A 13,743-nucleotide genomic window follows, 5' to 3' on the forward strand; every position below is an offset into this window, starting at 1 on the left:
GCTTCTCCATTTGTCATTTCCAGGCGAGAGCCCTGTGCATCCTTTCTTTCCCTGTGTGGACGCTTTTACTTCTTAGAAATGCCTGAAAGTGCTGCTGCCTTTGGGGCTGATCTGTTAAGTCAGTTAAAAGGAGGTACAAGTTTTGCCTCGTCGGACCCACCCGGGGCCTTGGGGGACCTGGCGCCCATCCCTGCCTTGGTCTGGCCTGGGATGGAGGTCAGGGCGGGGTGTCTATGCAGCCGGCTTCTGGAGCCGAAACTCCGGGTCACGTTGCAAAGCGGACGTTTACAGCACATCGCAAACATCTCTTTCCTACGGGCCCTCTAGTCCTCTTGTGTAACTATGCACGTCTCCCTGATATATCTGGGGCGTTGGTGACACGGCCTGCACGGGCCCTGCTCCCCGACATGACGTTGGCGCTGCTAGGATTCCTTTGAAACCTTCCTCGGCTGGTCGTGCGGCCTGTCATTCCGGGGGGGCCTGGCTCGGAGGGCAGCTCTGCTACCTGACCTTGGGCTTCTAGGCAGGTCTGGCTCCAAACGCTTCCAGAGGCATCTCGCCTGTGCCCTCTTCTCATTTGCCAATATTACCTGATGAACCAGGTTCTGCGGCACCTAGGACTTGCCTCCTCCTTTTTGTAAGGTCTGTTGTATGTTGCTAAATGTTTGGCTTCATTGGTTTATAGCGACCTTTCTATAGGGCACACCCTGCTGACACGCCCTCCCCGGAGCCCGCAGGCGTGGGCGGCCCCTTCTTGGCCCGTGGGGCGCTGCTGTGATCTTGACATAATACATAGGCTTGTGGCTTTTTTTTTTTAATTTAAAGATATCAAGACTTAATTCACTAAAATTTATTCTACGTGGATATTTTTACTTCTGTACTTCTTTAAGTATCCATATTTTATCGGCTTACAGTTCATGCCTAAGTTTCCCCTGAAAATAGCAAATAAAATTGTGTATTTGTGGGGAAAAAAGAAATGTTTAGGGTAATGGTTAAAAATGAAGATGCTAAAATCAGAGAGAACTGGATTGAGGTCCCAGCTGCCCCTACTGCAAGTTACTTCATTAGGCCTGTTTCCACTTCTGTTTAAGGGGGCCCTACCTCATAGAGTGAGTCAGTGTATGATTTAATTGGACAATACTGGAAAAGTCCTTAACCTGGTGCCTGGATTATTGATTTAGGATTTAGAATTACTCTTATTATTTAGGTCAATGAATACTCATAATTATTATTCTCGACAGGTTTTTTCAAAGTTTTAATTTTTTTAGGATAACTAAATAGATTCACCGTATGAAGATGCAGAAAGCTTAAGCAATTATTCAAATGATTCAAATCTCCTCCTGTTTTCATCTTGTCTGAAAATTTTAAATGAAATATTTGAGTCAAAACTAGCCAAAAATTTGCTTCAAGTGGGCCAAGTTTGCCTACCAGAGCAACCATAGTCACTGTTTAATAACTATAACTTAAACAAAATCAGAGAATGGACCAGGCCTACGCATAGCCACTCCTGGCATCACTAAGGTATGAAAGAATATTCTCACTGACCTCATGGGTGTACCAAGTGGGATTAGGAAGAAAATAGGGTTTATTCCATCAATCCCACAAAAATGTCTCCTTTATTCTTCATAGCCACATGTTAAATTTATGAAAATTCTTCCATCTGTGTTTTTTTAAGATCCTTTTCTTTTTTCTTCACCATCTTCTGAAAGATTGTTTAACTTATATTTATTTACCCGCTCTTCTATGTCTTCTATAAAAAGCTTTTTTCAAAGAGGGAGAAAGGAAGTAAAGAAGCTAAATAGAGAAAACTCTATAAAAATGTTTTGCTGTATCCAGCCATCAGCAGCTAGGTTATTCTTCAAATTTACATAAGGATTTATTATCATCTTGACTGCAATCATATAGAAAACGAACGGGGTACAAAGTACATGAGGCTAATTTAATAAAACGAGCTTTCTTTGCTTGTGAAATCTTTGAAGAAAGGAATCATTAGACAGAGACTTGCCTTGTTTTCACCAAGGTCAGGAGGCATGTCAACTTGGAGATGTGCCCTTGGCGAGAAGTCCTTAATTAGAAATTCCTTGGGAGCTGCTCCCAGTAGGTACTTCCTAAGACGAAAAGACAAAATAACTTAGCAGGGAAGCCCTTACTAAGGGTAAGGTTACAACGTCCAGGTTCAGGTGAATGAAAGAAACAATTTGCTGACAGCAAAAGAGCAAAGCTGTCATGATGGGTTGCTGGATTTTGAATGAAAGTCTCTCCACCATATTAGTAGTAAGTATCATTTTTGTTATTTAACTTTAAATATATACATTGAATGTCTTGATGCTTAGGATAACTTGTAGAGCGATATGAAATAACTTCAAGTATTGCTCTGGTTAAAGGACTAAAACTTGTTAGAAAACATTCAATAGATATATTTAATTTACCCTTGCAGAATCATGTAAGTCATGACTTTTAAAGTCAAGTAGTTTGCTTTTGCATCATGTATGAATGTTTCTCTAAATCGAATGAAGGCTTTGAATTAGACTATGAAATTGGAATTTTTCCAGAGTACTTTCTGAGTTGTTTTTAAAGATTTCCTCCTTCTTGACATTATTGACTTAAAATGTTATAGCAATGTTGATTAGGATGGTTTTGTACTTTTCATTAATTTCCTTAAAATACACCCATATATGTTTAAAGTCTTTTTTTATAAAGTTAACAATTTCTTAGCATTACGATCACTGTTAAAAAACTGATCTATGAGAAATAAGTACTGTATTGTGGTTGATATTGAGAAGCTCTTCGTTTCACTTTAAAAGAAGAACCCCAAGTGATTTTGAATAGAAGAAAAGGTTGAAGACAGTATTGATTGGTTCTTTTTTCATTCTACTCTAGCTCTCATGGCTGGGAGTAAATTTATATCTGTTTATTGACACATTCTTTTGGTACGAAGAGGAAGAGTCTTTCCTTTATACACGAGTTATTCTGGGTGTAAGTAGATTTGGGGACTACACATTAATTATCATTTCAGAAAGAAAATGCATTCTATTTTCCCCGGCTTCCTTGTTTTCACTGTATCTCTTTCTTGTGTGTTTATGTATGGACAGTCAACACTGGCTTGGGCTCGAGCATCTGCAGTGTGCCTGAATTTTAACTGCATGCTAATTCTGTTACCAATCAGTCGAAACCTCCTTTCACTCATGAGAGGGACAAGTAGTGTAAGTACTAAATTATCTGAAATAATTTCAGTTGTTATGATCTAATGTGTGTCATTGAAAACAAAGATGTACTTCACTATGAAATTCCCAATAATCCTGGTTAGATTGAGGTTTGTTTCTCTGTAGTGAGAACACAAGGACTAAAACTGAACGTCTGAAATTGGAACATCTGATTTGTCTTTTGCTTTTGCCATTGACTCCCTACATGACATTGGACTCATTGCTCAACCTTCCCCTGATGCATTTGCTTCATTGGAAAAGAAGAGCTAATAAGATTGACCTGACTCGTGAAGATGGAAGTATTATAACAGCTTGAATTACTACAATTTCTGATTAAAAGGAGCTAAATAAGTAGATGAGCCAAATGCACTAAAGAAGCATCTCTCTGAGTTTTCAGCCCAGGAAAACACAGTCACTGTACATAGATTTTAGTATGTAACTTTTAGCCCCTACCAGACATATTGGGGTATTTCCCAATTATGTAGATTTCACCGTGTTGGGTGCTTACCTGTGTTTCCTGCCAAACAGAATAATGCACTGTACAGAAAAATAAGACCTTCAATAACCCTTCTAGACTACATAATTTATTATATAATCATCTTCATAATTTCATGAATATTTAGTTGTAGATGAATATAGAGCCTTTCTTGGTGTAGTAAGGAATAATTTATAGACTACTTAAACCATGTCACTGAGGATGATGGTTATAATCTTCATTTTCTAAATTAGCTGAGGCATGATTATTAGCAGGTTTATTCTAGAGTTTTGGCTTATAGCCAGGCAACTACTAACTCAGTCACTTTTATTGAGTTGAAATTTCAGCAAAGCCAGTAATAACCATTTGATTTTGCTTGTTTAATTAATGGCCACTAATTTTTGTGTCATGTAGCCTCACCTTCAGTAATTTAGAGACAGGGCCTGAGTCTTCCTTTCTTAACTCTTAGGACACAGTTATTGCTATGATTTTCCCTGAATAAGACTTTGAATTTCTGTTATTCTAGTGCTTCAGAGGACCGTGGAGGAGGCAATTAGACAAAAATCTCAAATTCCACAAACTGGTTGCCTATGGGATAGCCATGAATGCAAGTAAGTGCTAGTTATTAATTGCCTGATTAATTTTATAATACCTCCCATTCACTTTATAGTTTTATTTCCTCCCTGCCAAAGACTCACCCTTAGGTAAAAGAAATCTTTGCCTTCCATCTGACCGTACAAACCTTATATAAATGGATTTTTAAATTTCTGATTTATACGCATGCAGTCTTCCCTACCAAGCCTTCAATTTGTCAAGGAAAAGTTTATGAAACTTCATTTTCATTTGTGAATAACTAAGCTTGTTGATAATACCATGGTAAAAACCCACTTGAAAAATGAACACTTTGTTAGTCAATATAATTCACATCAGAAATAAAATTGACCTATACTCAAAATCCCATTCAGTCGTAGGAAAACGACTATCATATGGTATCATGGGCAATAAAAAGAAAAAAGAAAAGCAAGATCATGTGAACAAGGTCCTGAATAGTATTGAGCTAGTGGATATAAAAGGATCTTGAAAAGATATGAAGCTTTATAGGTATATAAAGTGTTACCACTATTTCTTGAATAGAAAACCAGAGAATTCAAGATACACGCACTAGAAGTTAGCATCAAAGGTCAAGGTTAAACTCTGGTGAGGAAGAAAGGAACAGGGGCAATAACCAACTGGCTTGTGGTTTTGTTGGGCAACAAAGACATTGAAATGAAAGGCTATCTGAACGATAAAGAGATATGATTCAGAACTGTTTCCCTCAAACTAATTTAACAATAAACTGTTTTTCTCATTTGTTTTTATCCTCTCATGCATAAAAAATAGCAGAGTAAAAAGAACACTCAAAACAAATGCGGGTTTAATTAGGCAACAAGACATGACAGACGGTGCCCCAGTGCCAATTAGCACAACTTCGGGTGTGCGCTGAGATGTGTGGGGAGAGTTCCCTACCGGCTGTCTTCAATGCCAGATTAAACCAACCCCGAAAACGTTTGCAAAAGGTCTTTGGAGTTTGTTAAGACTTAAGCGTAAAAATACATCATGTCTTAGAGAACACTAGCGAAGGGATGGAGGACAAGGAACAGGGCTAATTCATGTTTGTGTTCCAAGGCCTGCAATAGCGCTGAGTATATGTAGGTGCCAATAATCTTTGTGAATGGGGGAAGGGATGAAGACTCAGGGAAGCAGATTTCAGCTCAGAAATGCAAGTCTTTGCCAGACCTTGAAAATTATCTAAAATTAGAACGAGGGTCCCCTGAGAGTGCTGAGTTCCCTGTTGGGGGAGGTGTCCTAGTGGAATCCAAATTGCTCCTTGAAAAGCACTTCAGAGAAGGAATTCAAGGAATCGCTAGGCTTCCTTTAAAATCTTAAGAATCTTTAATTCTTTATTAAAAGAGGAGATAAAACACAGTATAATGTCAGGAAGAATATGATCACTCTGCAATAGCTTTAAGGCAGAATTGGACTCTAAGAGAAAGTTACAAACATATTACAGAGAGAAGGAACAAAAAAACCCACAGCGTCAAAACAATCAAAAAAGAAATCAAAGAATAAAGGAAAATATGTATTATACAATAGGTCTCTCCTTAAACCTTTGCGTATGTATATTTCTTCATCTGGAATCATATATCAATAGTATACCTGCATCAGTGATGTGTACCGAATATCTCCCTCCCATGTGCAAGATACCCTGATAGGAGCTGTAACCGTCTGAAACTGGTACAGTCAGTAATGTTTTCAGGATGGAGTATAATTCATAGGGACAGCAGTTGACTAGAATCAGATAACCAAGTTATTTTATACCCCTGCTAGTGATGGGTTGTGTGATCTCGGATAAGTTCCTTATGTCCTCCTCTGTGGAATTAAAAGAACAATAATCCAATCTATCCATCCTTATAAGATGCGCAGACCAGTTGTCAGGAGTGGACCTCTAGGAAACCGACAGACTTCAAGGTCATTCACTGTGGCTATTGCAAAGAGAATCAGGTCCAGGTTTAACAGGGCCAGCAGGCTCCGCTCGTCAAGCCCCGCCCACTGGTGCTTCCCCTCACCTCTCACCGCACCCCTTTGCTTTTCCCTAGCTCCTGGCGGTCCCTGAGCAGTCTGTGCCTTTACTCTTGGTATTCCCTTTGTCCAAAATGCTTATCCTCTCCTTCTTCATTGGGTAAGTGGTTGCTGTACCCAGGACTCGTTGCCTGGCCAGCTTTCCTCTGAGCCTCCAGGTCTGGGCTGTTGGCCCTCCTCACCTGTGGGTCCAGCCGCACCTCCTGCCCTATAGTACTATTTCTCAGACTCTCATCACCTTAAAATTTGTGACTGTGCCTTATGCCTCTTGGCTATCCTGGTCCCGGCACACAATAGGTCCTGAACAAATTCGGTCAAACCTGAGGATGAGTAGAGAAGTCAGCTAGCAGGCAAAAGAGATCAAGAGAATTCCTGGAAAAAGAGACAAGATATGAGAGTGCGGGAGTTCCTAGGGAACCTGGAGCGGTTTGGGGTGGGTGAAAGATGTAGTGGGCAGTGAAGAGGTTCAGAATGACGTCAGTCATCCAAGGTAATCAGTTCGCATTCTGCTGTGACAAGACGAAGCAGGCTGCTCTTTCTCCTCCGTCTTTCCCTCACAGATCCCTGGAGAGAATCAGGTATTCTCTCTGGCCCCCTTCTGCTTGAGTCCCCACTGTTGGCCAAGCTCCCAAACATCTCCCGGGGCTGTGCCAGCAGGGTCTGACTGCTTCTGAGAGCAGAGCGCCCCTCTTCTCCCACCTCCATGGCAACCAGCAGCGCTGCGGTTGTTTCCATTCCAGGCAAAGGCGGGAAGGTGGGGAGATGGCTCTCTGCTTCTCCCAGACCCTGACAAAGCAATTACTACATTTCACATTAACTACAAAACCTGGCTGGCAACGGTGCTTTTAGAAGAAAAAAAAAAAGCTAAGCCCTGGTTTCATAGATATACCTTTGCTTTTCACATTTTGTCCTTCCAGTGTATTCACTTGGGAGCAGCTGAAAATGTCCCCGTGCTTACTTTATTAGCATCGCCCATGATGCTGCTTTTCAAATAGCCGACTGGCTTAATAGAGGTGTGTAACCTTGGAAGAAGTGCGTCCACATAGAGGTTTGCGTGCCAGCCTCTAATTTCTCATCCATTCCCCTATAAGTTGAACTGCAGGCTTTAATTGGTCAAATCATTAAAGGATGTAATTAGAGCCTTGTGAAAGTAGGCTGGGGTGGAGGAGGGAAGAGGCAGACAATGGTATCCATAATCAAGGGCATCACCGAAAATGCAGTGACAGGAACTCTTCTTCCTTTGGCTTCCTGCCTTCCTGCATGCCTGCCTATGATAAGAGCTGCTGGAGCCTTCTTCAACCACTAATAAATCATTTTCAGGGCCCTATAACCTCACTGGTATAAAAATCATAGTTTCGCAGCTTCTCCGTTCTTACTAATGCAGGTCTTTCTGGGCTCTCTGGTCCACAGTAGACCTTGAAGACGCTTCCAGTGGAATAGTAGTACTTTGAGCCCGAGCTTCCTTCAAGGGGTCTGTGAATAGAGACCAAGGCAGCTCTCTCTGGCAAATTCTGCAGCTTGCATCCGCGAGGTTCCAGGGCGGACAGTGACCCACGTGTAGCTCCTGATGAGTTGCTGATTAAACCTCAAGAAACACAACACAGACAGGTTGAGAGAAACGACCTCAGAATCGGGGTGCTAAGAAAAAGTGATTTGGAGGTCTCACCACAGAGAACAGTCCCAGAGGCCCAAACTCTTCAGGACTTGATCCCAAAGGAATGGCTACTAGTTCTGCTTGAGGCACAGGGAGGTCCAAGGAGGCTCTCTACCCCGTCCTGCCCATAACATGATTTAATGTGATTTACAAATGAGTGGCATGCACAAGATGCCAGAGAATATGTGTATTCCTGCAGAAATCAGACCACACACTTGAAAGTTTGGGGCCAGATTCTGAAATGCAGAATCAAGAAACGCAGCCAGGATTTGTCCCAGCATCCTTCTTTCTAAAAGCTGCTTAATTAGGAGGTGACTAACTTCAGAATGACTGTTATCACTGACAGGCAGGCAGAAAGATAGCAAGAACTGACCACACTTCCAAGATTCTCCCTCAATTACCCTCGCTTTGATCTCCTGCAAAAGAAAAAGAAGGAAAGAAAGAAGGGAAAGGAACTTTCTCAGGGCAACTGGCTCTAATTGTAGCCTTTATGGTTTTTTTGTTCACTCTTCAATAAAATCTCCTTATGTGAGCTCAGAAGTTCACACACCAATTAAATGTGCATTTGTAGTGTGTCTAAGATTGTGGCTCTCTTTTAACTGTAAAAGTACTTTGGTAAGAAAATAAAATTGTGGGAAGACCCAGTCACAGCATCTTTTCGTCTGGCATTAAGGTGGGATCTGGAAATGCGTACCTAGGGCTCTTCCAAGGGCTTTGGCAGAAAGTCCCCAGAGGCACCAGGAAGAAGGAACCTGTGTAGTTGGTGACACTGGATTTGCCGTAACACTTAAGAAACCCCTTTGAGACAGTGTTGACTTTGAAAACATATTGAAACATAAGTTTCATGTTTGCATTGCTCTCGTGTTGGACTCCAGCTCCCTTTTAGATTGACAGATACTCCCAATTAGCTTCAGACGGAGACACAGGAGCCAGACAGCTGGAAGGGAGCCTAGACATCAAGGTTTAGTCCAGTCCACACATTTTACAGATGAGAAAACAGGGACTGAAAGAAGTTAAGTAACTGAGAAGTATCCTCTTCAGTACTGTTTCTCCTACATGCTCACATCAAATCTAGTAACATGATATGATTTTGATGCTAAGAAAGAGGAAAATAAAACCATATCTCTATTTTATCACATACTTGAAGCCACCGTCACTGTAAGTATAGCATGGCTATTCATATGAAAATAACTAAAATGTATAAAGGGAAGAATAGGAAATATAATGTCTGCAAAAGAACAAAATCAGTGTCTATCAAGTCCCAACAGTCCTGGATTTGGCAGCTGGGATACCTTTGGTTCCAAGCCAAGATCACAGTAAAATTAGGGTCTGCTCTAAGAGGAAATAAAACATTTAGACAAAATGGGCACAAGCAGTATCCTCTCTGAGAATTCCTAAGTAAAATAAGATATTCTACTTTTTATTTTCTACCTGTGAAAAGAAAACAAAATAGAGGTAGCTGGAGCAAAGGAACATTGAAGACGTGAATTTTAAAGTACATAAAAAAACTGGAAAGAATAATTGTCAATATATTCCCTCAGGAGCTACCTTTTGCAAAGCATCTTGGGTTTTCTTATACTACTACATTAGTTTCTTCAGCTCTGTTATGGGAAACCTGGCAAGAAGAATAAATAAAGAGTTCAATATCTTTGCTCATTCAATAAATGTACTTAAATTTTGTTTATCAGTGTCAAATTCTCATGTGGAAATCAACCTAACAGAAAATAGATTGTGATCAACAACTCATTACGTGGGAGAAAGATGTTACAGAACGTAGACTATAAAAGACCTAGAATTTATCCTGTGTTCCGTTTCTGACCATCACATGTGGATTATGTAATGGTAAATACATCACTTAATTTTTTGCTTGAAGCTCAGTATCTATTTCTGTAAAATGGGAACAGCTCCTCTCTGTCTGGTGTGCTTTAGTCCACAAAGGGAGAATTGAAGAAAGCTAGGAGCAGAGGAGCGAGGGTAAAGGGATATTATGTAAAAGGAGTATTTACACCCACCTACAAAGAGGACTCCAAAGGTCATAAGTCTTAGGAGCTATTTGACTCTAGATTAAAGACACCAACTGAGCCATTCAAAGAGTCTAGCTAAGCCCTTAGGAGAAATTCGTTTTCAGTAAACTGTAAGGGTATAACAATCATTGATTAGTGAAAAGAAGCAGTATAACTTAAAGGTCAAAAGATGGGGCCCTGGAATCAGGCAAACAGGCTTTTATCCTACCTTTGCCATTAATGGACTACAGGTCTCTTAACTTGTTATACACTGGTCTGTAAAGGGGGAATAAGATGAATACTTGAGGATTACATGAGGTCATATGCCTAAAGAATTCATACCAGTGCTTGCAGTATAATAAGTATTCAATATCTGTCAGCTATGAAAAATATTACCTGTTTCTTCAAAACTTTAAGATACTTACCAGAAAACAGCAATTAAAAATACTGGACAGGGGCTTCCCTGGTGGCACAGTGGTTGAGAGTCCGCCTGCCGATGCAGAGGACACGGGTTCGTGCCCGGTCCGGGAGGATCCCACATGCCGCGGAGCGGCTGGGCCCGTGAGCCACGGCCGCTGAGCCTGCGCGTCCGGAGCCTGTGCTCTGCAAAGGGAGAGGCACAGCAGTGAGAGGCCTGCGTACCGCAAAAAAAAAAAAAATACTGGACAATGTTTATGTTCAATTTAGCAAATAGTTCCTATTTTATCTACAGCATATTGCAAGAGTCTGCTGCCGGGTAAGCTTTTCTAGCTTTGTGGACGCTAAGACCAAACAAGGCAGCCCCTTCGTAGACGTGGCCGCATATAGTAACAAATGGAACATAACGAGGAAAGACACCGCCCCTTTGGTGCTAACCTCACCAAACCCGTAAGGAGACAGTCAACAGCACAGACCCAGAAACACTATAATGTGCTTTGCCTTCTTAAGTGAGCTTCAACCAAAAGTATATTTGAACTGATTTCTAACTAAAAGGCTGTAGGAAAATGTGTTAAAACACGTATCAGCAGGGAAAACACTACTCCAACGATGTTGCACACAGATTGACTCCCTGGACCTTTCTCCCTTTCTGTAATCTTATGGTCACTCTACAGATCATTACTAAGGACAGGCTGGTGCTAAGCGTGTGCCAGGTGTTGAGGTTTCAAGATGAACGAGTCTTGAGGCGTCAAAGTCCATCAAGAATCGCAGGTATAAATAAATACTCAGAACCATAGTATCTGGGAAATGTCATCAAGGTATGACATCCGTGCTTGTGGAATCGAAGAATGCTTGAGAAGACAATTTTTGAATTGGGTCTTAAAGCGTGAGGACTGCTTGGCAGCGCAGAAGAGGGAATGGCTCTGTTAAAAGAAACTCAGGTGGCAGAGAGAAGAGGCTAAATAGAAGATGTCATTTCTAAATGTATCTGATACTGGGACCACAGGAATCAAATGCCACCGATATTCACAGAACTTTCTGCTCTTCCTTTTCCCCTCACTCCCCATACCTCCAGCCACAACTTAGAGCCGTGGAGGACCCCAGAATTCACCCACAACTGTAGAGATTTATAGTAGTAGTAGCCTCTGCTGCTTTTCACTGTGGGTGCAGGAAAAAAAGAAAAACATATCAACCGGGAAATTATCTGTACTCTGGGTAATGAATTCTCATTTCACACTTGAATCTGATCCCAATGGCAAGTATCAGCTGGCCACCCAGCAGGGCTTCCATTGATAGGAAGAGACTCAGGATGTCTTTGTCTGGACGTTGTGACTGCTGGCTTCCCCACAGATTTCAGAAGACCGGGAAAAGTAGCATCGGGCACAGACTTCGTAGGCTGGATGATGCTGTGTTCTGAGCTTATTCTCTTCATGTGGAATTTAGACATCACCAATTCCCAGAATTAGAAAGCTGAATTTTCTTCTTAAGAATATACAAAGAGGCTTAGTTCCATAAATACTGGCTTATTTCAGTCCACTAGGAATAACACATGCAAGTATATGTGTGTATGTGTACATGTAGGTATATATATACATGTACACTAAAATGTATAAAGTAAGAATAAAAAATATAAAGTCTGAAAGAGAACAAGAACACTGTCTCCTCTGGTATCCATACGTATGTCGTATGCATATATATTAGTGTGCATTATGCACAGTATTCTAGACAATGTTTTCTTATTTCTTGGGAAAGAAGGGGTGTGTTGTGTGTGTGTGTGTGTGTGTGTGTGTGTGTGTATCTTATGTATATGTATAGGATGGAATACATATATATATATATATATATATATATATATATATATATATAAAATTAGCTTGTATATCATAATATCTATTCCAGGTCCAAAATGATTATATGTTTATAATTAAATTATGGTGAATTGAAATTTAATTTATGTGAATATAATTAAAATGAATGCTGTGAATCATACAATATCTTCAGAAGTATTTGATTCATTCCATTCAAGACACTTGGGAAAGATGCACAAATTACTCTTCCTTAGATATTACAAAAACCAGAACAGAGAAACTTGACCAGATAGGCACTGAGTTTCTGAGTAACTACCAAGGAAGAAATCCACATGGTGCATGTCCCATATCATCCCTGACCCGTAGCCATCCATATCTTGGCGCATTTGTGTAACCTGGAGTACTACCACTGGAGCCAGTCACCGGAAGCAGAGGGACTTGTAGCCGCACTTTCCAAACTTGGCAACGCCCCAGATGAGACCTACCTCAACCCCATCCGGACCTTCCACACAGTGAGTTCTCCTTGCATGCCACCTGGCTGCTCATCCCCCAGATTCTTCCTTTTCTGATCCCTTTATCAGGAATACTGTATTTCAAAAGCTTTTAATGAAACAAAAAGCTAGAGAGGTTTTTATGCCAAATGCTAACATCAATTTCACCTTTTAAAAAAGTTATTTTCTTCTGCCATCAATGTTGCTGAGAAGTTATGAACAAGAAGAAAAACCGATGCCACTTAATTAGTTTATAGCAAAAAATAGTAAATACACCTAAACAAGAAATGCAATAACCTGTTAAAACCCTAACATTTAAATTTTTTTAAGTAGCTCATGATTAGATTTTTTTTTTGCCTATGTTAGAATCATAAAGAATGTGAAGTGCCATCTAAATTCAGGGAGGAAGAATTGGATGTCTTCATTTTCAGTTTGCAAATTGTTTTCTGGATCCCTTCTCCTGTGTCATTTTTGGCACACAGGTGACTAGCTAGTTTGGCAAATCTGATGCTGGGCAAAGCAGCTAATTCCAGAATAAGACCCGCATGGCCAGTGACATCATTAGTGCTAATTAGCTGTGTGCCCATGTGGGAAACAAAAAAGAATACCCAAAGTATAGCCACAGAAAGCCATCTGTAAAGATTAAGACATTTCTCTCCTTTAATCCACCCTCTACCTCTCTTTTCCTGATTGGTTTAAACTTTTACCATGTACTACCTACTATATTGGAACATGTATTCAGCATGTTGACGAAGCTCAAAAATCTGTACTGCCCAAGAAGAGCCCTAAGACAATACTCTCCAGAATGGAAATTTCTCCACTACCATCTGGGCCATCCCTTTAAGTGACCTTTTGCCCACGCAGCCTGATTTGAAGAAGCAAAATTCAAAGTCTCTTTTTGGGGAAATTCTTCCATGTCATGTCCTCTAATTATCCTAAGATGATTTTGAAAAGCAGGCCACTGATCAAGTTAGAGCTACATTTTCTTAGCTGACAACAATTAGAAGCTACAGATGCCTTAAGCTTGTGGGAATGGAATGCCTTTGGTGTACTCATTTGAGCTGCAGGATTTG

General features: G+C 40.6%; 1 protein-coding gene across 1 annotated transcript in view; it reads left to right on the forward strand.

Annotated features, from left to right (window-relative positions):
- The first annotated feature begins 2,226 nt into the window (after nt 1-2,226).
- NOX3 (NADPH oxidase 3) overlaps nt 2,227-13,743 on the forward strand; it is a 57,996-nt gene continuing 46,479 nt past the window's right edge. The window contains exons 1-5 of the mRNA XM_065888731.1: nt 2,227-2,274; nt 2,881-2,976; nt 3,093-3,203; nt 4,205-4,289; nt 12,546-12,691. Coding sequence (XP_065744803.1) covers nt 2,227-2,274; nt 2,881-2,976; nt 3,093-3,203; nt 4,205-4,289; nt 12,546-12,691 — 486 coding nt within the window. The remainder of the gene's footprint in view (nt 2,275-2,880; nt 2,977-3,092; nt 3,204-4,204; nt 4,290-12,545; nt 12,692-13,743) is intronic.

This window comes from Phocoena phocoena, chromosome 12, assembly GCF_963924675.1.
Source record: "Phocoena phocoena chromosome 12, mPhoPho1.1, whole genome shotgun sequence".
In the NCBI taxonomy this organism is placed as follows: Eukaryota; Metazoa; Chordata; class Mammalia; order Artiodactyla; family Phocoenidae; genus Phocoena; species Phocoena phocoena.